General features: G+C 40.4%; 3 protein-coding genes across 3 annotated transcripts in view; 1 reads left to right on the top strand and 2 right to left on the bottom strand.

The window, feature by feature from the left end:
• Positions 1–25,399, bottom strand: part of selenon (selenoprotein N) — a 132,349-nt gene that overhangs the window by 26,743 nt on the left and 80,207 nt on the right. The gene's annotated exons all lie outside the window — the stretch shown is intronic.
• Positions 4,465–7,947, top strand: LOC306707730 (peptidase M20 domain-containing protein 2-like; the record flags this gene model as incomplete). Its single annotated transcript, XM_079175313.1, has 7 exons — positions 4,465–4,929; positions 5,993–6,141; positions 6,247–6,389; positions 6,700–6,854; positions 7,179–7,305; positions 7,495–7,602; positions 7,772–7,947. Exons 1-7 carry the CDS (start codon positions 4,519–4,521, stop codon positions 7,945–7,947), a joined length of 1,269 nt encoding a protein of 422 aa, XP_079031439.1. The 5' UTR covers positions 4,465–4,518.
• On the bottom strand, positions 11,175–22,774 carry LOC306707816 (gamma-aminobutyric acid receptor subunit rho-1-like; the record flags this gene model as incomplete). Its single annotated transcript, XM_079175449.1, has 10 exons — positions 11,175–11,477; positions 12,712–12,908; positions 13,299–13,451; positions 13,906–14,046; positions 14,438–14,520; positions 15,209–15,432; positions 16,099–16,166; positions 17,058–17,164; positions 17,252–17,302; positions 22,668–22,774. 10 exons carry the CDS (start codon positions 22,772–22,774, stop codon positions 11,175–11,177), a joined length of 1,434 nt encoding a protein of 477 aa, XP_079031575.1.

Here is a 25,399-nt window from a genome sequence, read left to right as displayed (position 1 = left end):
CTGGTTTATTCTGACGCAGCGGTTTCCCTCATGCCCCTTTGAAAGGGTTGAAAAAAACTGATATTTCTCTTGTGTTGTCTCAGACCTTTTCACTATTAGAGACAAACACTGAACCCTAATTGATCCCACAGTCCTCTCTCCCCCCCCCCTGTTGTCTGGCATCTAACCAGTCAATGTTTTATTTAAATGGTTTGTGCTTGTGGCAATTTTCAGAGCTGGGGTATCCTCTGAAGAGACGGAGGTGTTTCTTCCCTCCTCTGGAGCAGAACACTGAAATGAATCCTTCCCCCTCAGGAACTCAGAGGGAATGAAGACATTCAGCTTATAGTGCACCAAGGAGAGTATGAAACCTTTCAAACGCAATACATGTGGGTCCTGTGAAAATCAGGCTACGCTGTGGTCTGTTCTGCACAATCAATATGTCAACTGGTCTCTGGGCTTAGCAATTATTTTCAACAAGTCTCCTCCTTTTCAACGACAGCTTCCTGTTACTGATGTTAAAAGAGGGGTAACTTAAAAGAAAACCATAATATAGATGTATCTGCTTGATGTGCAGTAAGTGTAATTTGAGGAATAATAGCATTTCAGATTTCGTACCACTTATTTATTTGCTGTAATCATAAAAGGCCCTCCAGCACAGCAATTTAGTAAGAGTTCAAGTCGGCACTTCAGCTCCACTTTGCACACACCCTGCTGTCTGACTGCAGCCCCTCCGAAGGAGGGACTCCTCGCACTCCCACTGTTCTACACACTGCCCACAAAGGTTGATGTTATGGGGGCAGACAGCAGCCTTTTCAACATTGTCGCACAAAGAAAGGGCACCGCTAGCTGCGCAGACAGACAAGAAAACATACGATTCAGACTGAAGACAGGGAAAATGTGTTCTAGGTTTTGTATTTTAATGAGACATGTCCCCTTTGCACTGTGATGTCTTTGCACTGTGTGGATATCGCTATGACAGCTCTTCATCCACATCTACCATTGTATTTTGTGCTCCTTTCTTTTTCTGCAGAGCAATCATGGCTTCTCCTGCCTATGCAGACTATTAACTTCATCCTCCATCCATTACAAACAAATCACTTCCTGTCTGTTGCAACCCGAGATGAGAAATCGTGTTACTATCAGTGTGCCACAGGATTTTTTCTTACAAGGGTGTTAGGAACACCAAATGTATAAGCTTGTATTTACTGGAAATGACTTGAAGCAGCTATAAACTGTTTAATTTACAATCAACAAAGACAATAATATGGACAATGTGGATTACGGCTCTCAGTAAGCTACTGTTTACTAGAATTCACATGCCCTGACAGTGTGTAAAATAGTTGTTTATGGCGGTTTACATGATTCAGAGAGCAGTCTGAACCTAAACTCAATCATAAACCATCACAAAAACAAGAACAAATGTTGTGCGGCACCATTCCACCCCCACTCCACCGCCTGACGATGCAGGACGACTTGCTAAACCGAGGTGTTAATGTATTCCAGCTCGCAGAACGCAGAGGCACACTGTGTGCACTGATGTGACATTAATGACAGAAACGGGACTGTCGAGTAGCACATGTACCCACACACATGCAGGCTCATGTTTCGGAGGCCCTCGGGTGATATTTTCCAACTACCAAGCAGCTAGCTGTGCGATATTGAACGTTGAAGGCTGGATTTCCAGGGGAGTCCTCTCAGGGTGCATTTGGTTAAGTAGTGACGCTGACAGAGCAAGCACGACTGACACGTTGTCAGTTTCCTTCAGTCAGCTGGAACCTCATGTTTAAAATCAGGCTCATCAATGACTTGTCAGGGTTCATATTTGTCTGTTGGAAAGGAAATGAACGGATACAGTTGAGGCTGATATGGTAGCCAATTTATGAAGGGAAAAGAACGAAGATGACAAGGTTTCATTAAAAAAATAAAAATGCTCAAGGTGTATCAAAATGTCTTGTTCATAAATTAGTAGGTTTTTAAAACACAGCAGCACATGGTTTGCACAATAGTTAGCTGTAATGTAAAGTATACATGACTTGCAGTTAATGGCTACAACAGAGGTTCCCAAACTATTTTTTCAGACTTCCCTGTGTGTATGTTGTTGTTTTTACTGGCCTCTAAATGCAATTTGAATGTAACAGTGATGAGTTGCAAGGAGAAAATGTACTACCAGGTTAAAGCTCACAGGTTTTGTTCCATCTTTATCTGGTTTCACACATAACCGCATATGCAATTTTGGGCAACTGGTACATGTATTTCAGGCAGAAGGGACTCAGATGAGTTTATTCAAAGCATTCCTGGAAAACACTTCTTAAAGTGCCATACAGTAAAGAATGTTGTATCAGTAACACAACTGATGGGCAAAAGATTAGCTTGGTGCAACAATATTGAATTGGGGGGTTGTTACGCCATGATGTCCAATATCAGACTATCAATAGGTTGAAACTGTTGCTGTACAAATGGTCACCCTAACTCTCTTCGTCAAAACAATAATTATAATTAAAAAGAATATATTCTTACCATGCATTTTCATTTTATTCTTTTTTTCTAGCTTGGGCTTCCATACATGGAGGCTAGAGCAGAGGCACAAACACATTAATATGTGGACCACACTCTGTGATGTGGCCACAGACACGCAAACACACCCAAGCAAAGCCTGTTGTTTGCTTCATCTCCCATTTCAGAGACTGAATACTGTCATTGGTAGCACATCCACTGTGCTTGTCAAAACCAGCCTTCCTGCTGTTGTGACACATATATCACAACTCATGCATCACTCCGGCAGGGTGTGATGCCATGTGGCTCAACTTAAAATATCTGTGCTGCTTGAAAAATGTAACCCGTGTTAACACATGTATCATGAGCTTAGAGTGACATGCAAGGTTTTATTTATTGCATCACTCAGGGGATGCAATCGCTTTTACTTTTGTCTGCAGGGCTTTCTTCCTGCAACTATTTTATCATCACAATCTATGTGATGCACTATTTGAGGCAGTTATCTTGCAATAAATAAAAACAGTCTTAAATTAACATTTACGCAACAAATCGCTGGTTTTTGTGGAAGCACTGCTTCAAAACATGCGTAATCATGTGAAATTAAGCACATGCTCACAATGCAACTCCCTGAATAAGACAATGGAGTGACACATGGATGCCTCCCTTCGATGTCACTTAATTGATACACAATGGAGTGTCGGCATCACCGGCGGGGCGTAAAGTAAGCTGACAGACAGGCCATGTCAGATGTCAGCTTGCTCAGCGCTGTTCAACATGTCTCCTCCTGTGACTGACAACTGCCCCCAATTAACCTCCAACTCAAATACAGACAGAAAAACACATCTAAGTACACCTGCTCTTTCTCTCACACACACACACATACACTCACTGGGTGTGACAGCTGCGGAGCTTTGTCTTTATTCATTCAGCGCTAATTGACCTTATTTTACAGGGCTCTCAGTTAGTCCCTCCTCAGCAAGGCAGCATTGTTTGATTGCTGCATGTGTACAGTTATACGGGTAGCTGAAGGCAATCATTTAATTAATACATAGAATAGTAATAGAATATTGTGAAGGTTTTTCTATTCATTCAAATCTCCAAGGTTAAAATGTGAAACACAGCAGAATACAGATTTATTTTCACTGCTAATGAAATGCAGAACCCTGTGCAGAAGGAGCCTTCTATCAAAGTGTGTCACTCTGGTTCCCTCTAGTGTGGTAACAGATGGATTTTAGTCTCAGCCTACATTTACTGTCATTGGATACAGCACAGCACATGGGCCTGATAGAGGGCTTGTGATTAATCTTGATAAAGTCAAACACAGTGGAGAAGCATCAATTTGATTTGACTAACATTGAAAAAATGTACTTTGGTTTGTCAAGGGTTATGTTCAACAGCAGCCTCCAAAATACAGTTACCAACTGGACTCTATAACCTATTATAACATTTTTTTATTTATGATTTATTTCAGGCAATGGTGGAATGTAACAAGTATTCAAGTACAGTTCATTAGTACAATTTTTAGGTCGTTGTACTTAAAATATTTACATTTTATGTTCCTCTATGCTGCTTCTAAAATGTACCACTTTAATATTGTACTTTTTATTCCACTACATTTATGTGACAGATTTAGTTAAGTTGTAGACTAAGATTGTTAACACAGTATATAAATAAACAAATGCATTATGATATACTGTTATAGATGACACTTCTAAGCAGTATGGTAAAAAATAGTGAAAAATACTGGGTCAGTCGTGGTACCCAGGTCTGGGTCAATCTAGTACTGACCATAGGTACCGACCCAGATTAACAAAGCTTTCAAATGCACGTTTATGTAAAACGACTTCCGGGTCCATCCACTCTCTGGTTGTCTGAACGGTGCAAATATGTTTCCGGGATAACAGATCACTTCTGCACCCCCGACACTAAAGTGTCAGGCAGAGTTAACTAAAACAATTATTCATCCAAAAGCAGAACCACGTGTCACGCAAGGTAGTTTATTTCAGGAGCTCCCCACCTCCCCTCACTGCACGGGGAGCTGACATGGAGACACCACAGCAGGGGAAAGACGCCGTGCAGCGGTGCATAGACAGACATAAAGACGAGCTGCACAGCTTAAATCGGGACATTTGGAGCCGTCCTGAACTCGCCGGTAACGAGACACACGCGCACGACCGGCTGGTCCGCTTCTTCTCTCGGGACGACACGTGGACGGTCGAAGCTCACTACAGATTAGCGACCGCATTCCGGGCCAGCTGGGGACCGGTCGGCGGCGGCGGCGGCGGCGGGGAGGGAGAGCCGGTGCTGAATGTGGGGTTCCTGTGCGAGTACGACGCGCTTCCGGGTATCGGGCACGCGTGCGGTCACAACCTGATAGCGGAGGTGGGAGCTGCCGCCGCTCTGGGGCTGAAAGCTGCTTTAGAGATCCGGACGGAACTCCCTCAACCAGTGAAGGTAAATAGGTAACTGTAGGTTTAATGCATCAACAAACAGCCAGAAGTCAAACATTTATTTTAATGATTTCAAATCTCCATAACTTCTTCTGTCAACACCTCTGAAGAATAACGTTGTTCTCTCAAGCAATGAAAGACAGCAGCAAGAAACCCCCGAGCAAATTACATTTTACTGCCCATATAATAGTAGAACATATGTTTATTCTACATAAATGTATTTATTTCATAGATGACCGAATGAGAACAAGATGCGTTGATGCATAACTTGGCCACAAGAGGTTTTCTAATAGGAAGATATACATTTTTTAAAATGTATTCCTTAATCTTTTATATTTTTCAACATCCCAATGACATGCCTATATTCTGAGAGTCCACTAACAAGCAACATTTGCACTTCCAGTAATTACTCTGAAAAGTTAACAACTGTTGTGATTATTAATATGATTGTATTACTTTTCATTTGTACAAAAGTGTGTGTAAAACATAACAGAATAAACTATGTGACATGTGTAATATGACCAAAACATAAACATATTACAAAACCCATCAACTGAGGAAGACTGCAAGATACAGTTGAAAGCTCCAGAAAAAAACAATCGGCTTTGCAGAGTCATCTTCCTTGTTGTATGGTGCACGCATACTTGGCATATTCAGATGATTCTGATTCAAGTTTTTCTGTCTTTTTGGGGCTTTCAACTGTATCTTGCAGTCTTCCTCAGTTGACGGGTGTTTGCTGAGTCAGTTGTTTAGGAGATGGCTGAGGTGTGGTGAAGACATGTGGTCCTGTTTGAAAGGAAGAGATGTGTAACCCCTGTCTCTGCTTAAAGATGGCGGTCTTTAGTTGCGTTTGAAGCAAACTCCATCCACTAAGAGGAACGGTATACTCTGAATTTAGTGCACTCTGCAAAAGCTAGTAAGTGGACCTTGAGTTAAAACCACTGTTTCCATGTCAAGAGTGAACGTCCACCTTATTTGTGACTTATTTGTCCAGTGAGACGGACTGACACACATGAGCTGTCAACATGATGATGTCAAATGACTAAATGAAACACTTTTTATACCAGATAACAGTTTTGGGAACTCCTGCAGAGGAAGATATAGGAGGAAAGATTGACTTGATGAAGGCAGGAGCCTTCGCTGACGTCGACCTCGTCTTCATGGCTCACCCAGCTCAGCGAGATGCGTCATTCCTGCCCTGCGTTGCACTCGATGAGTAAGTTCCTGTTTACAGCATTTATGGAATTACAACGTGTTCTGTGTCCTTTTAACCTCTACGTAATTCAGATCACCCTTAAGCCGCTGTGTTGATGTTACACAGGGTGTCAGTGAAGTACCACGGGAAGGCATCTCATGCCTCTGCATACCCTTGGGAGGGAATAAACGCTCTGGATGCTGCTGTGCTGGCCTACAACAATCTCTCTGCACTCAGACAGCAACTCAAGCCGGAGTGGAGGCTTCACGGTGAGGGAACGGGCAGAAACTGTGATCAGCTGAGCTTCAAAGTTCATTCAAAAACAACCTCATCTCAAAGTCCATTTATTGCTTAAACCAGCACGGACGAGAAGTCCTTGAAAATTTAAACTCTATGTAGGGCAATTTTTCCAAGTATTACATATTTTCATTTGCCTTTTGAAATGTAGAGGGATTGTTTGTCTTTTACCTCTAATGGTAATCAGAAATGACAATATAACCTAGATGAAATGTGGAATAGTTCAGTGTTATGGATGCATCCCATCTTATCCTCTATTGTTTCTATATGTCTCCACTACAGGCATCATCAAACATGGAGGGGAGAAGCCCAACATTATCCCCGTCTACACTGAGTTAAATTATTATCTGCGCACGCCGCAGGTTAAGGATCTTTGTGACCTGAAGGCCAAAGCGGAGGCTTGCTTCAGGGCAGCTGCTGTTGCCACCGGCTGCCGAGTAAGCTTGCCTCAAAATATTGTCTTCCCTCTAGCAGCGCTGCGAGAACAAACAGACTACGTTGATATAGCTGAGCAATGCAACGTTGGAGTTGACTCTTCCGTTACATAAGCCCTGTTATTATGCTCCGAGTGTTGTTCTTCTGTAACATAATTCACCGTTCTCTTCAGGCTGCTTTTCTCCTACGTCCGCACTTGCTTCAGGCAGGTTAAACTCACATTGCAGAGCATGCATGGGGCTCCGTATTGTGTTGATGTGTTATAGTAATCTTTAGTCGTTGCACCCTTCGTTTTATGAATGACTGCATACTTGTGTTTCCTTCAGGTGGAGATAATCTACCCAAGCCATGGCTATTATAACATTCTGCCTAATGCCACACTGGCAAAACTGTATGAAAATAATGGAAAAGCTTTGGGGATTCAGTTTCAAGAGCAGTCAGACAACTTCTCTGGTATGTGAAGATAAATATTACAGAAACCTACATTATTTACACTTAAGAATATCTTTCTTTACCTGCTTTGTGCAGAAGAAATGTGGAGAAAACAGCAGAACTTGTGTTTTTTTCCACAGATTGTTTTTGTTGTTGTTCACTTAATTAACAAAGAATCGTCATCACAGTGTATTTATAATTATTTGGCAGGTTCTACAGACTTTGGCAACGTATCATTCATAGTCCCCGGTATCCACCCTTTCTTCTACATCGGCACCGACGCGTTTAACCACACCGAGGAATACACCGAAGCAGCAGGTACGGCAGCGCGTGTCCATTGGGAACAGATGTTGTTTTTCTTGTGATGAAATTGGATTGTACTACGATCAGACGATTTCAGACTCTTTCCAGGTCACTCGGTTTGTCTGTTAAGTTTCTATTTGCTTCGATGCTTTATTTTCCTCCTCTGCTCTTTCCCCTGTGCCAGGAGCTGAAAAGGCCCAGTTGTTCACCCTGAGGACAGCCAAAGCTCTGGCTATGACAGCTGTGGATGTAGTGTGCTGCCCTGTTCTGCTGAGGCAAGTGAGGGAGGACTTCAGCCTGGCCAAACTCAAACAGGAGAAACAACTAAAAGGCAGCAATACAGCTTTGACAGCTCCATAAATACAATTCATTTAGTAATGATTATAGGACATTTTATAGCTGATAATTTATTAAGGGTTGTGTTGGGCTTTAACTCAAGAGCACATTTCAACAGTTTGTATGTTTACGGTTGAAGGACGGAGCCGTAAAACTACAACTCGTGTGGTGTGTAATGTTTTCGACAACAGGGCCTCTCTGAGTATCTCAAATACCTCTGTCATTAGGTTTCCGAGGTTCACTATCAACATGGGTACCCGTTATATAGGTTGTGTGGTGCCAGGAACTGGAAAAATAGTTACGTTTGCACAATGAAATGATAATTTAGTAAATGATCAATGCCAATATTTTAAATATAGTGGCCAAGCACCACCTATTGTTATTTAGATAAATATGAAAAGTATTGAATTGTGTCACTATTCTAACTCATTGTACCCCAAAATGACTTACAAAAACCACTTAAAAATATGCAATTCAACTGTATACTTACTGTGTACTTCTACTTCAGAGGAAAACAGTAGCACTGCATTACCTGATAGAGAAATGTTACAATTTATGTTGCATATTATTATAATTCATTACACTATCCAGCATCATATTAAAAGCTCCTCCTTGAACATAGTTAAGTAAATTGTGGTGAGAATAGCCAATAGTTTTAATTCGGAAAAAAAAGTTTTGAGTTGGCCTACTTCTTCTATTGCAAATATCAACATTCCCAGTTAGAGAATGGGTGAAAAGTAAAGCAAGACGCCGTTTGCCTCGGGCTCCCAGATCGCTGAATCCACATTTGACAAACGCACTCACAAGTTGCTGTTACCTGCGGTTAAAAACATTGGTGAAATACACTTAGCGGAGGTAATTTTAGCAGAATTAGCACTTTCTGTGACATAACCACCGCAGTTCTAAAGTAGAGCTTGGATTTAATGAGCAGAGGTATTTCGCTAGCAGTAACATTAATAATGTTATGAGTTAGTATCTGTATTTCCCCTGTAAAAGACCGTCTTACTCACGGGTGAAAAACACACCCAAGCCGTGGATTACTCAACGGTCAGAAACATCGGTGAATGCACTCTGCTTCAATTGTGCTTTCAGTTGGCTATCCGGTCGTGTTGACACCAGGGAGATGAAGAAGAGTGCGGTCGTAACTTTAATTAGTCAGCATCCATGACACGTATTCAGCAGCAAAAGTGAACTGCAGAGCTGCGATCGACAAAGGCCAGCTGCAGACGACACACTGGACTCAGTCTGCAGAGCCCTGAAGCCTGCCCCTGCTGCTAATCAGAGCACTTGTTTATTTTTTTATTAATATTGAATGTGTCGCGTGAAATTTTGACAGAGCATTCCCTTTGGTCCCCAGGAATACAACCACCAAGTGTGGAGTAGATCGGATTCTTGAGATATGCGAGAACTAGCCCAAATACAGACATACACAGACAGACCGAGATTCCTTTCTTTATAATTATATGTAATTGCCACTCATGATCTTTTCGTTAATTTAGATTTCCAGGCATGCCTTCACCAGCACACAGGTCGATTCAAAACTTTGGCTTCCCTTGAGAGGTCACAGATGTGGTGGCACAGCAGGTTCTGTGCATCTTTTTCATGCTTGATCCTTTTCATGTCTTTCATCTGCAGGGATGCCTTTGTTCAAGTTTTCTTTTTTTTTGAAGGATGATGGTGCACAAAGGTTGAGTTGTCAACGTTCCCTTTGGGACATTACTTTGACGCAAAGAAAAGTTTAAAAAAAGGAAGAAACGTTCTTCAACTTAATCCACACAATTGGCTGGGAGAAATCTGAAAATTGGCTTAACCTATCCCTTCACGACACATGTGAGCAGATAATGGTATTACAGAATATGCAGTTTATATGATTTGGTATGAAAGCTCAACAGCAATCAGACCTGTGCTGTAGAAAGAAGAGCGACCCTGCAGCATGGCGGCAATCCAATGTCTGACAACTGTGAAAGCTTATTCTCCGGCACTGTTTCAATATTCTGTGTCAGAGAGTAGGAACATAGGAGGAACATTTGGCACCGAGACTTCAGAGGTCTTTCCAGAATGTTTTAGCAGATTTTAATTGATGTCTGCAGAAGCAATATTCAGAAAAAGCAATATTCAGCCATGCATTTCAATCCATTTATATTTGTACATCCTAAATGTATTACATGGAGATGTAAAATGTACAGTATTGGTGTTGTTCAGCACCTAAGCTCTGCTCAAATAATTTTCCCATATTCAGAAAACAAAACGTTTATTAAACATTTTCCCCATATATATATATAACATTTTTCCAGAGTTTAATTTAACATGTGTATAAAGTTGTTTTAAGCTGAAAAGGACGATAAAACTAGCAACTAACAGGTCACAGTGAACCTCAAAGCCCCACAACACCAAACAGAGGAGATGAGATTCAGTTGTATCAATAAAAGAAGAAAAAGGGACATTTTTAAAAAGTCAATACCATAATCAGTGTTTGGGATTTACTTAACATATATTTTTGTGTTTTTAATAGACAGCATTATTTTTGCTTTATCAGATCACAAATGCAAAGCAGTAAGTAGCTTGAGAGCTAAACAATCGCACTGATACAAAGATCACAAGTAAAATGTAACACATACTGACTCGTTCTGTGCTGCAAAAGAAAAATCTGATTTTAAGAATAATCAGATCAGCAAGTTTTTTAAAGAAACAGTCCCACATTTTGGGAAATGGTGCTGATTTATTTTGTCAGATACGAGGATTGACACCACTCTCATGTCTTATCTAACTTTCCACCAGAAAGCAAATAAGCCAAACTATTAAAGTACTTTAAGTTTACCATTGATTGTCAAGTATAGTTCATATGCAAAGAAGAAGGGATCTGTCCGTACCCTGGCAGTGTCAGAAATCCGTTTTCAGTTCTCATTTTCGGTTTTGAAATATGGTCAGAGTCACAGCATAATATCTCTCTGTGCAGTCAGTCCAATCTTTCCACCAACAGCGTTATAGGTACAATATGAAACCACATCGATTTGATCCATTGACAAAACCAGCGACAACAATGATTGTCCTGTTTGTCAGTAACTCATTTATAAACTCTTCAAGTTTTAAGTGGCTGGGTCGAGAAGGCAATGGTCACCAATCTGCCAAAGGTCCCCATGCATCTTAAATGCAGTTTCTCTGTCTGAAAAGCATCACATGCAATGTTTTTGTTTTTTTCTTGCTCTTTCCCAATCGAGCCAAGCTCCTCGAGTCTACTTCTTCATCCCGGGTTACGAGTAGATGGACCAATAGATGATGTTAAAGAGGATGTACGCACCAGGGAACAAAACCCTTGAGTACTTGTCTATGGCGTGGGTGTCTATCCAGACGTTCACGTAGCCTCTGGATGGCTTAACCTGGCCTGTGATCTGCGGGTCGTTCAGGGAAACCTGGGCCAACATTCGATCCTGGCGACCGCCGTTCTCTGGCATCCCATAATTCCCTGTGTTGTTGACATCCATGGACCCGTAGCCAGTGATCTGGGGGTCGTTCATCATGTCGTCTGGGTTGCCAATGCCGCATGTACACGGCAGCTAGAGCGGTATAAAGGAGATAAAGTAATTGTTACACTTTGTGTTTATTGTAAACACTGTTTTCTGTAAAGCCATAAATTAAAACAAGATTATAAATACATTAGATTGTTAAATGTTTAGCATGTTGCTGCACGCATGTAGCCTTTAAATAACTTCTGCATGAAACATTTATGGAAGGATGTTTGTGCTAGAAATGTTCCTCGGGCTACGTGGGCAATTTGGCTCCATATGCTGCAGCATTTGGCAGATGAAGAATAGTAATATAGTGCACAAGCTGTAGTCCCAGAAATAATTTGCCATAGCCTCGGGACCAATTTAAAGTGAGTCAATTTAGAAAAATATTTATCTGTTTATTGGAAATGCGCATTAATCCATGTTTCTACCAGTTTAGAAATATATTAATGTGTAAAATATTTTAATGAAAATTCAGGTCAGCCTTGTCCTGTGTTGACTTAGAGAGAGCTATTAATGTGTCTGTTTCATTTCACTTCAGCGGTCTCCTTCCTTACTTTTAATGAGAAAATCCTATCTGCAGCTATTACATGGTGTAACTAGAGTTCTATCAGTTAACAGTTTAAGGGAATTAAAATATTCCCATAGGGGGATTTAAATCATATGGTAAATTTGGATTAGATTTTTTGAGCATGAAGTAGTTTTAATTGACTTCTAACATTTAACAACTCCTGTTTTACCCGTGGGACACATTTTACATTAGTATATGAACTTAAGTATTGATCATGTAGACTCTTGCATGTCTGGTCAGGGTGGTCACATTTTAAAATACAGGAGTAACACTGAAAATGTGCACGCTTCCAAGAAAAACTAACAATGCATTGGGGAATATACGACTCAAACCGTAAACATGGGGTGGTTGTTAAAGGGTTGAACCACTTAGAACTGTAACAGTCATGATGTCCTCTGCACAGATCCAAATCTATGCGGCGAGGATTAACTCAGGGAAAAAACAGCATTAAACAAGACCAAAATGTTTGTTTCACAGTCAATAGGTCGTAATTCATAATTTATGAAAACATCACAATGTTTGATTGCTTATTTTTATTGCAAAACTAAAAAAGTAAGAGAATGAGTGGAAATGTGATTTCATCACTCGGTAAGAATAAAGCTGTTTTTACTGTTATTCAAATGTTGTAAATCAACATTTCCGAGGTTAACTGTGTTTTTAGCTGCAGGCGATGAACAACCACAAAGAGAAGTCACATTAAATAACACTTACTCTCTCCCTCAGTTTCCTCTCTTTCCTCTCCTGTACGGTGGAGAGGTAGTTGACTGCCGCATACTCTATCACCGACAGGAAGACGAAGACAAAACTGACCCAGAGGTAAATGTCCACTGCCTTGATGTAAGAGACCCGCGGCATGGAGGCGTTGACCCCGGTAATGATGGTGGACATGGTCAGCACTGTGGTGATGCCTGGAGTGAAAAACGCAAACAGTTTAGTCGTGCTAGTTAAGCTAAAACTCAATGCTAAACATCATAGAAAGGGCTGCGTGGGGAAATGTAATTTTGTTTCATTTTGTACTGCTGTAATCATTTTTTTTATTTGTGTACTTGTTTTTTAATCTGATCCACTAATTTATCACTGTAGGAACGTTTTGTAATTGCTCTCCCACTTCATCGGGAACACAAATGATATTATATGACCGACTTATTGAATGACTTACTCAATACACAACAACCTGCAGGTCGGGAACCACTGCTCTATGTTACCCGGTTTGAGTTTTTAATTCTCGAACTAAATCATCTTTTTGCAAAGCTATATTTCTTTGCTGGGGCCGTGCCCTGTAAAGGAAACCATCCTACCTAGTGGCACCCTGGCAGGGACGGCCCTGCGGTCAATCCAGAAGGACACCCAAGACAGCATGACCATCAGAGTAGCAGGGAAGTAGGTCTGCAGCAGGAAGAAGAAGATGTGGCGCCGCAGGGTGAAGTGGATGTACAAACGATTGTACCAGCCTGGGAAGAAGAAATATCACCATCACTTTGTCATATGTTAGCTGCCGATACACTGTGCAAACACTCGAAGCCGAGGTTCCCAGCTAATGTGGCAGGGAGAGATAAGACACGAAATCCTTTTTGTGCTCGAGGTTGCTCTTGGGAGCGAGAAAGTGACATGTGGTTATAAGAAGGCTGCAGGGCGGTCACAGTGGCTTTCCAGCAGCTTACAAGTGGTTGGCAATAGTTTGATTCACTTTGTTTCACTGTAAGGATTAAATATTAGTACATTCTTCTTGGTGTGACGTTCAAAGGACTTGATCCTTTAGTTGGAAAAGGCTTATAAAATAAAATCATATTCATTGAAGGTGTAATTAAATTGTGATCTAGATTTTCCATGCATGATGCACACATTTGCCTCATTTGCATAATCAGTTCAGTTTACTGTATAAGAAGTGCTTGTGGATTACAGTACCTGTGCTGCTGTAGAAAGCCAGCTTGGTGGTGGTGTGAAATTTCTGAATGAGGAACTGGGACAGGGATATTCTTTCGTCCGTGTTCAGGGATTCGTTGCCTTTCTTCCAGTACAACATCAGGTCGTCGTCTGTGTACGCATCTGAAGGGGAAAGAAGTAGAAGTGAGCAAATCTGGAACAAACCAAATCAGGACAGATTTAGCACGAACATTGTTGGATGTTAGTGTGATCAAGATGTGTGACGATTTAACAAGACGACAATTCCAAAGCACCACTGACGGGAATAGGTATCGGCATATTATGGCATGATAGATTTTATGAGATATCTGGTGCGCAAGCTTAACATTTTGGCAACAAGGAGAGAGCGCCATAGAAAAGCTCATATAGTATCAACAAAATGGAAATGGTAAAAAGGTGTGTATGAACTCAGTAGCCTATATAAGTGAAATATTTGTCACTATGATGGTGCTAGAGGCGAGGTCGGAAACGATACTCTGGGAAACATGAATCATTTTTTTCCATTTCTACTTACAGCTCTCGATCTCCAGCGAGCAGGTTTGAGTGTCCAGAGGGAAGCGACTGAGGTCCATGTTGCACATGGCGGTGACAGTGATTCTGCAGGGAAAACAGCAGCGACCCAAAGGAAAACACTGTAATTCAGCTTCCTCAAGTAACGGCAATGGTACATTTACAAATTTCTGGATATTGGCTGCTATGTTAGTCGACCCAAAACAAAAGAAATAGAAGAAGAATTGTTTTTTATTGCAGGGATTGTATTGTTTTTTGTATGTTATTTTATTCTAGCAGTGATGTTTCACCTCCCCTTTCCCCCCAATTCCACCCATCACGTAGCCTTCACACGTTCTTTGTATTTAACATGTTCATATATATATATATATATATTGCCTGATTAAATAGCAGTTACGAAGTCCCTGCAGTGAATTGACAAAAGTCACACATTTGTCATTCTCTGATAACTTGATGCTGTCACATTTGCTTGCTACACTGATTGCAAATTAGCAAATGACACAGAAATGTTATTATTCCACAAAATGCATCACCTGCTGTGAAAATCATCAAAGCCAATCAGTGATGACCTTTAGCATTTCTAATTACTGCTATTTGAGCTTTCTATGTGGTATGTTGTTGTAAAAAAGCTTTTCTATTTTAGTGATGAATGACCAATATCTTGATCTTAAAATGTATTTTTTATAGATATACAAACTGCTTGTGGAAGGATCTGGATCTCCTTGTGTGACTTAGTCCTCCTTGGCTAAGTTAAGGCTCCTGTCCATGTGTTTACCTGAGGCTGTAGAGGACGTTGCCGTCGGGGTAGACCCTCAGCATGACGTTATCGGTGGTGGTGTCGTGGATAAAAGAGCGCTTGGAGTGGACGAAGAACATGTCAGGAACCCAAATCTTCTTCGCCAGGCGACTGTCAAAGGTCATGCTCTGGTTGTTGGTGCTTGGGAACGACAGCCGCTCGTCCTTCCAGTAGTGACGCAGGTACAGTGTCATGGTAAAGTCCTGCACGAAGAAAAGAAGCTGGTGCTCAAATGCTTTACTAAAGTACAAGTAACAATACAACAATGTACAATACTCCATTACAAGTTTTTACTTGCATGATTTACTTGCATTTAAAATCTTACTGAAATGAAAGTGCAGTATTATGAGCATAAGTTTGAAAGTAAAAGTAGTGGATGTGACGGGGACGTCGTTTATCTACTTTATATACAGTTAGGTTGTTTAGGTTATGGGTTAAGCCCCTCCACAGGGGCTCAAGTTGAATCTGTGGGGTTGTGAGATGATTAATGATGAAGGAGAGAATAAAAACTACAGGACTTATATCCACATTTGTGCTCATTTTTTAGACTTTTCTCTAATCTTTCTGTTTTTGTGCAATATTGGATGATTTGATACCATCGGAGACATTCGGTGGAATTGTCTGAAATGTGACAAATAACTGTGCCCCAACTAGACAATGTTTTTTATTCACAAGCCAAACAGATGGCTAATATGAATCAATAGTTTTACATTCTATTGTGTTTTATTATCATATGTAGGTAATGTAAAATCTTACAAATCTTAGCAACTCTGTCAAATGAATGAAGTGAAATAAAAGTACGGTGTTTTACATTGTAATCTGTACTGCATCATTCTAAAAATGATACCAACAGGCTATTTCATACTTACCATATCCACCTCGGAGATGGTGTCCAGACTTTCTACCTGAACATCCACTCCAACGGGAATTGGAGGACCTAAAAGAAAATAGACTCATGTCAGAAATGTATGAAGAAATGTGTTTTGTCTCCGCTTAGAAGCTTGTTGAGCTCTGCCTGATTTTGGAGGTGGCCAACAGAGACTGTTTAAATCTTTTGTTTTGAAATTCATGTTTCCAAAAAGAACAATGACTCACACAAATATAGAGCAGCAACTGCGTGCTGACTGTGTCGGTCTGGCTCGGATTCTAATTTTGACCTATTTCATCCTTTCTACTCTGCATCATCATCCACTAATAGTACAAAAACACAATTAGGTCACAATAATGGATCAAAGATGATGCAGCGATGGATGAAATCTAGCTCTCTTTTCCACTTCCAGCTGAGACACACTTGATGTTGGAAATCAAACACAGCTAAAGGATTCTGCAGGTCACTTGGTGTGTTTTCAGCAGCAGATTATCGTGTGATTAAAAGAAGTCGGGGTCTGATAAAAACAGCACGTGTCACGGCTGATTTGTTTTGTACTTAAATACAGCTCTCGTGTTTTTTAAATGAGGAATAAAAAGATAAAAACAGCTAAAAGGATTATGAATGTATACTTCATTACAATAAAAAAATAAAATAAAATCTTTCTGACATCGAATCACTGTAATACACAGTGATGATGATGCAAAAGTCGTGAATTAACACTTGCGTGATGTAAAGAACTGAGCTGCAACTGGAAACCCCAGCACAGATTGCATTGATTCATCATTAAGCATTAAGATCTCCAAGAGCTTAATGCTCCTGGGACCATTTGGCCCGAACCAACGAACGCTGCACGGATCTTTTCCTGAGCATGCAGCCTCTACAGCATGCACTGAACACTTTGAGCTACGAATAAAACCCTTTCATTTAAAAGCACTGAAGTAAGATTCATTTTCTGACCTCCAAACGCTGGCCTCATGGTGAAATCGTGGTCGTCAATTCTCAGGAGCTGCTCAGATTTTGTCACGAGAGATTTTGTCATGTCTGGACTTCGTTTGTAGATTGGGCTGTAAAACAAAAAAGTCCAAATTAATTCGCCAAAGAATCAAAAGAACTCTGATACTGTTCAAATTAAAGATTTTGAAAAAACTCACTTTCCAGGTTTTTCACCTCCACCTCCATCCATCATGGTCTCTCTTCGCGACCTGATACGTTCACGACAGTAAAGAAAAAGAAGAGAACATCCGTCACATGGCAGCAACATTATACAAAGTAGTTGAGCTTGCTGAGATTTTAGAGTCAAATCAAATTGGATTTGTGTCTTTTCTTTGTTGTAGGTGATAGTAAACAGAATATCTTTAGGCTTTGGACTGTTGGCTGATCAAAACCAGATATCTTAAGACGTCAACTTGGACTGTGGGAAATTATAATCGCTATTTTTTATTGACAAAATGATTAAATGTTTAGATCCGTCAGTTCTATATGTTACGATGTTAAACTTAATATCTTTGAGTTTGGGGCTGTTGGTTGGAAAAAAACAAGCAACTTAAATCTTGATCTATGAGAAACTATACGAGTCACTGTTCACTATTTCCACTGTAGATTTAAAACTATTACTTAAAGATGATATCAATTAAATGAGAAAGTAATCTGCAGATAAATTAATCATTAAAATCATTACCTGTTGCTTTAATTGAGAAAGAAATGATTGTGCTCATAAATGTACATGTTTTAGAGTGGGGACAATAATGGACAAAACTTTGGCCTTTTCTTTGTTTTGTTTTGATACTTCTCACTTCCTATGAAGGTGTACATCCGGTTAAATAACACATTTCATCCACAAATCGCACAAAGGACAAAAGAGCATTTCCTCTTCACATCTTATTGAGAGGAAGCAGCTCTGGTGTCACTTTTAAGGAGTGCTGCCTCCTTATACTTGTCTTTTAGGAAGCCTTTTCAGTTCACGAACAGAGAAAGAAAGATTTCCCTAAAACCCTAAAATGGATTATTGGAGTAGAGCATGCTGTGACAGACAGGGACAAATCCCTGTGACAACCACAGACATGCATTAAGGAAATACCACAGAGGAAGAGAGAGAGAGATAGAGGGGGGGTGGGGGGGAGATGAATGGTGTTCACGAATGCAGAAGAAAAATATCGTGCAAAATGAAACGGTAAGAAGAGGGTTTCTCTGGCTGCAGAGCTCTGATGGGCAATGGGTGCTACTCGTCTGTGTCCATCCAGCAGCTGGTTCCTAATCCTCTTGGCAGGAATGCATCTCCAATCCCCCTCTGCCTGCCTACGCCACACAGCAGACCGCCTGTCTGCTCGCTGTTTCTGCTCTGCGGCTAGGACCTGCATGCACACACCACTGCGGCGGCTGCAACAGCGTTTGATGGGCCAGATTACTCCGATCATTCTGGACACATTAATGTATGCAGATAGCGTGGCAGAAAAAAGGGAATTAAAGTATATAGGCTGCCTGAGTAGGCTATAACAGATGAAGAGGGTTTAATGTTTTGATTTTATGTATTTTCAGACTTATTTTCCTACAAGCATGGTGGTGGAAAGTAACTTAGAAGTTAAGTACAATTTTGAGGTACTTGTGCTTTCTTTGAGTATTTCCATTTCATGCTACCTTACACCTTTTACTCCAACATTAGCTACCAAACAAGTTGGTTGGACTTGAGATTTTGAATGCAAGACCTTTACTCATACCCTGTGGCATTGACAGTTTCACTTGCAGTTGGGGTTGCTATTGTTCTTCAAAAAAGGTTTGTTATATTTGTTGAAATTCCCAAAAATCCCCACAGCAATCAATAAATCAAATGCTCTGCCAAAAAAAACCTCCACCGACTGTAACCGTCCAATCTGCTTGGCCAGGCTACCTGCCTGTCTACCTGCCTGTCTACCTGCCTGCCTGCACACACTCTGCTCGTGCATTCATTGGGCGTCATTCGGAGTCTTCCACAAACTGCTAGATTTACATCTGTGAGTACTAATAACAGCCATATTCATTGTTTTGTATGAATAAAATGAATGTAACAATTGATTTACAATTCTACACCTTTACATATGAATCATGATTTCATATAGTCAGAAAGCTAAGACAGCAACTGGTAGCCTACTCTGCTTGTTATAGCCCATTGTTGTATATATATATATCGAAATAAAAATCTTTAATGCCATTATGAGACCAATAGCTAATCCCACGAAAGGTTCACCGGTGAAGAGCACAAACATAAAGTTGAACAGCTGAACGTGGGTTATCTACGCAACAGTCAGTCTTGACAAATCTTGTGAAAAGTATTGAGGCTGTAAAACACAAGAAAACCATGTGGAATCTCACAAAACTGCTGAGCGCGGTAAGCCGCTAAATGATGGAGAGTTTGTGTGGGTCGGCTTGGTGAAAAGGTCCTGAACCTCAATTTGTGTGGCCCTCAACGCTGGGCTCCCTTAATAGGCTCTCAGTCACCAAAACCACTGCTTTAGATTGTTTATGTGCAGGTGTGAAAAAAGCAAATGTATAGGGAGATCAGAAAAAACAGAAGCATGTTGATTCTTTTTTCATCCGAATGTGTTTGTATGTCTCAATAATCATCAAGCCACCACTAAAAATGATCCTTCAAACCTCATGAGGGTTTTCTCCTCAGATGTTTTCTTGTGTGGGAGTCTGCTATCCATACACTTATCCCCCTCTCTGCTTCCTTCTCACGGCAGCGAAAAAAAGGGAAATTGTAAGTAATATAGTGAAAACTCCCACTACACATGCCAGCAGCATCCAGCCGCTTTCCCAATTTCACACTCCGAGAGAAGAGGAGGGGTGTGATGAGAAACAGGGACAGGAAATGTTTGACTTCTTCTCGTTGGAGATTTTTTTTCCCCCCTCTCCTGCTGGAATAGGAATGAAATAGTTACATTTGATTTGTATTCTCAGCCTGTGTGTCAGCAGAGCGACATAACGTGAGAGGACTCTTAACTGGTTGGGGTAAAAAAAACAGATTTGATAACAAGGCAACACTGGTGCTCTGAGATTACAATGCAGCTTTGAGCCACTTGTGCTTTCTGTCTTTTGAAGATTTCCCACAGATGATTACGATTGTGCTCCTCTTCTACTTAATGATCATCTTAACCACCTTAGGGCTGTGATGATCACTTTGAATGAGGAGTGTTTGGATGTAAGAAGACAGCTTGAACCCTTTAACATAATGTATATTCAATAATATCCGATTTGCCCTGTCAAGCGCTCTGACAGTTTGACGTGACGTACTTAAGAACCAGCAAGTATGTAACGTCGAACACATTTATCTTGATAGTGTAATGCTGTTTGACGTCTCCTCTGTTCTATGAATAACAACGGTTACAGCATGAAACGTGAGACTGTATCTAAAGGCAGAGGGATGATTTGACAGGGTTTGTTGAGTATATTAAGTGGATGCAAATTATTTAACGCAGATTGCACCATGAAGCGTACGGCGCTCTTTGCCTGCTTGGGAAAATCTTATCACGTCTCACTGGAGGACCTCAGGATACAGTTGAGCTATTTGCTGATATTTGCTACAAGAGAATATTTGAATTTGTAGATATAGATGGTGGAAAAGAGTCCAATCCATGCTTTTTATTTATGGGTTTTCTGCTTATTTTTTATGTGTCAGATGAATGCAAATGTTACCATATTGCTCTCAGGAAGAGTTTCAAAGCGCCGACTTCGTACTAGAGCTGAAAAGATTAGTCGATTAATCATTTAGATTGACAAAATGAATCAGCAACTATTTTGACAACAGAAAACATTTGCTGGTTCCATCTTATCAAATGTCAAAAAGTGTTGCTTTTCTCTGTCTTTTATGACAGTAAATTAAATAACTTTGGGTTTTGTACTGTTGTTCGAATAAAACAAGATATTTGAAGACATCCATTTGGGCTTTAGCAAAATGTGAAGGGCATTTTCAAAACAATTCTGACATTTTATTAACAACAAAAAATCAATAGATTTATCGGTAATGACAATAATCATTAGTTGCAGCCTCACTGAGTTATTTCTCTGCTCACAGCACTTGACAGGTGTTCAAAAACACGTGAGGGTGTTATTTATATTCATTCTGACAATTTAATTGAGCATGTAAACGTTCATCTTTTGAATACCTTGCAGATGTTCTTTATGCTTCAAACTGTGCACCAAATGTAACTGACTCACTGAAATGATCACATTTGCATTTCTAATGTCCGTCAGACTAAGAAGCTTCATTTTGTTTTGTAGAGTAAAAGCCAGATTTCTTACGCTGCAATATGTGAAACGGCAGCTCCACATACGGCTCCCTACACTTAACAGTCGTGATATAACATGTAATATTATCATTAGAGTTGAAGTAATTAGTCCTTTGACAGATAATCATTTTTACAATCAATACATTTTGTTCATATCATCAATTCCATTTTAATCAAAAATGACAAACAATCACTGTTTCCGGCTTCTTAAATGTGAATATTTGCTGGTTTTCTTTGTCTTATATGATAATGCATTGAATATCTTCTGGTTGGGGACTGAACACGGCATTGTAAGATGTCACTTTTGGTACTGGGAACTTGCGAAAGGCATGTTTTTCTTTTCTTATGTTTTATAAACCAAAAGATTATTCGGGGAAATAATCAGCAGATTCATCAATTGTGAAAATAATTTGTTCATACCTGTATTTAATATTATGATGATTCAGAAATAATTTTTTCTGACAATTTTGCCATGTAGTTAAGCATTCACCTTCCTAAAAATATTTATACACAAAATATTAATTTCTCTTATTTGATTATGTGCCCCAAATTTAACTGAATCATTAATCAATTTGAAATAACCAGCATCAAGTTATCAGCATTTCTGATGTGACTACAAAAAGACTAAGAAGCCAATAGCTTGTTTTGTAGTGCAAATGTGACATTTCTTCCACCAGAGATGTGTCAGACTGCCCCTCCACAAACTGCTCCCTGCACTGAACAGCAGTGATAAAACATTTGATTAACAAACATATAAAAACCTTTCTATTTCAATCCCTTCCCATGTTGAAGCCAACTCAATCGATAATGTGTAGAATTTAGGGTGCTTTAACGATTCCCAGATCGAGTTCAGTCGCCGACTAAAACATCTAATCCACTGGACGCATTAACAAGGCAGCAATTAGCCTAAATAGTAACCTGGAAATGACATTGGTTTCTGCTGCCAGCGGGGAAAACAGTCAATAACTGGCCTGCAGCATTTGTGGGGCAAGAGAACACACCATTCACGAGTAGTGCATAAATAGATGTGGGGATTTAGGTCTCCCTCTCTCTCCGCTCTCCAATCTGCCATCTGAATGAGTCTGTTTTCAGAAGGGTATGGGTTCAGCACAGGTGACACAGGAAACACTGGACAACATTGTGTAAACCTCAAAAAACATCTATCAGAACACACTGAAGCCATTACGGGGAACAGAGCTTTAAAAAAAAAGAACACGTGCAATAAATGTTCCATTTAAAACTGTCGTACATACCGTCGAGACAATAGAAACACACATTCCAGTGCTAGTGAGTCCTTTGACATTACCTGCTCTGCTTGTAGGTCTCCAGCTTGTGACCCCTCGACTGGGCCATCCTCCCAGCTGCACCTGCGAGCCAAACACAGAAGAGAACAAGGACAGCATCCACCTGCATGGTTCACATTCCCCAGAGGACGGACCTCTCCTGTCAGTCAGAATCTGCTCCCCTCAAGGGTTCGGAGCACTCTGCCTTGCTGAGGCATTCCCTTCTCCAGCGCTGGAGCCGATAAGAGGGAGGAAAAACAGCAGCAGCAGCAGCAGCCACACTGAGCTATTCTACGGCCTGAGTGGAAAACATCCTACGGTGCTTAATCTCCACAGTGGGAAAAGCAATTTTGACTAAACCCATAAATCCTTGAGCGTCAGATGGTACAGATTTGATCCCTCCAGCGGCGGATGTGCCTGCCTCTCTGTGCTCTGCTCTGCTCAGATATCCTGCACTCTGATGTGCTCTTCTCCACTTCGCACCGCCCAGAAACACCAATTCTCACAATGATGCGGCGCACTCATTTGTAAGGTCAACGGTTTAGAGATGCAGACTCACAGAGGCTGAGAGGGAGCTCTTTGTCTGATGTGAAAGGCTTCTCGGCTCCTTCTGATGCAGGAGTCTTGTGTCTGGCATGTCAAAATAAATCTCTGCCTCGTCTGTGAATGTAGGGTTTTCTGAATGTGGATTTATTTTCGTGTCTGTCTACTGTTTTTTTCTCAGGGGAATATTTTTGGATGCTCCAAAAAAAAAGAAAGCATCATTACACAGGTTGATGTGTTGGCAAATCCAACTGAATTCTTCACAAAATAGACCTAGAAATACATAATTTAGAGGATATATAATATGGAATATTAAGCCATTAAAGCAACAGAATTTTAATATTTGCTTAATCATTTTCAACAATGCTTTGTTCCTCTGTTTTTGTCAGATGATTGATGAATAATAAATACAGGACTACATGCATTTGGTTACAGCAGACTGATCATCACACACCTATCAAGCTGCTTTAACAAACTCAAGAGGAGAATTAACGGGTGCATTTTCAGTTTATCAACGCACTAGACACTGCACCACTATTTGTCTGTCAAGGCGTGCTGTCAATCTGCATAAGCCAATAAAAAAAGAAAACGTCTCAGCGCGTCACCAGCCATGTGGCCTCCTTTTTTCAGTCTGAACAGTTGGATTATAAGATCATGAATTTGGGTTATCTCCATGGACGTCAATCTGAAAATTGATGTAAGTAACGTTAGGCATTGTTTGTGTTTCAGATTTGCGGATTTGAGTCCTGCTGACCGAGCAAATAACAGCTACCAAATTACACAAACTAACAAACAATGTATGATTCATACACAGATCTCTTTGTTATTGTGCAGTGGTGTTAAAATATAATTAGATAAGGAATTAAATAAAAACCTCTCCAGAATATTTTCATAAGTAGGACATAGAACAGAATTCTGTCTAACAACTTCATAATTAACTTGCTGCATCTAACTCACTACATCTTATGATTGTGTGTTTACTAAGTCACAGTAAGTATTAGAGCCTGACTGATACTGGATTTTTAAAGGGTAACTCAAGGCAAAGGAAAAGGCATGCCGTTACCACTAGTTGGCAGCAAAAAACTGATTATTACACTAGTGGCAGTTACACTTTGATCGATATCAATATTTGAGCTTGAAAGAATTCTGAGAATGTCATATCGGGCAATATTTACTTTTTAACATGAACACACAAGAAACTAAAACAAGTCAGTACACCGTGCCTTCTGCAGGAAATAATATCTAATGCAGAATAAGATGTGCTTATTATTTAATGGTAAGTAAAATGTTCTGCAGGAGACGCGCTGTGCAGATGTTTCAGTTTGTCTTGTATATCTAGCAGGCGTTCATGATATTTCATAGAAGAAGAGAGTGAAGCGTGTATCTTTACATTTATTAACATGAAAAACATGTTTGATAAATATTGCAAATTCAGCTCGGAAATAACCTATCCTGTCAGGATTATGAGGTATTTCAATATGTTTTCCTACCAATTCAAATAATACAATATATCTATTTTTATCTCCCTAGCAGAATGGAAGCATATTTACTATTACCTATACACAAAACAGATCTCATTATCTCCCTTGCTACAGCATAATGGTCGAGCCAACAGTGACATCGGGTTTATGTGATAATTTAGGTCAAAACTGGCTCCGGAAGTAATGTCACTCCTAACCTTTCTGACCGAAGTGACTTCGCTTGGCCCACATAAAGAAGAGTTCGACCAGGAAACAGGCACCAGCTACTCATCAACACGAGCCCCTGGGCCCTTTGTTACGTCTGTATGCGTTGTTTCCCTCACAAAACTTTATTATACTCCTAAATTTTTGTACCATAGCTTTGTGTGTGTGGGATTTGAGTGCATCGACAATCACCAGTTGTCAAACTGTCACATCAAGTCACCAGAAGGTTTCTCCTGAACTAACCCGTCTCTTTGTTTCCATGTAGAACTACGTCACGCTCTGGCGTTAGCCAATGAACGGTAGTCATATGAGAAATGTTGTTCCTCTGCCCTGAGTTTAGTCTGTCAGACAGACACACTCAGTTGTCTGCAGTACACCATCCACAGACACGTTTACAAATCATATAGGTTATTATTAAGTGCTAAGTTATAGCGATGGTAAAGGTTGAGGGCAGTGTCGAACACAACATTTTATAATCCTATTGAGCCAGACGGGATTTGTGCCTGAGAGGCAATGATCGGGGGATA

This window comes from Pholis gunnellus (genome assembly GCF_910591455.1).
Source record: "Pholis gunnellus genome assembly, chromosome: 15".
In the NCBI taxonomy this organism is placed as follows: Eukaryota; Metazoa; Chordata; class Actinopteri; order Perciformes; family Pholidae; genus Pholis; species Pholis gunnellus.
The sequence above is the reverse complement of the archived record's forward strand: the minus strand, read 5'-3'. Positions and strand labels throughout refer to the sequence as shown.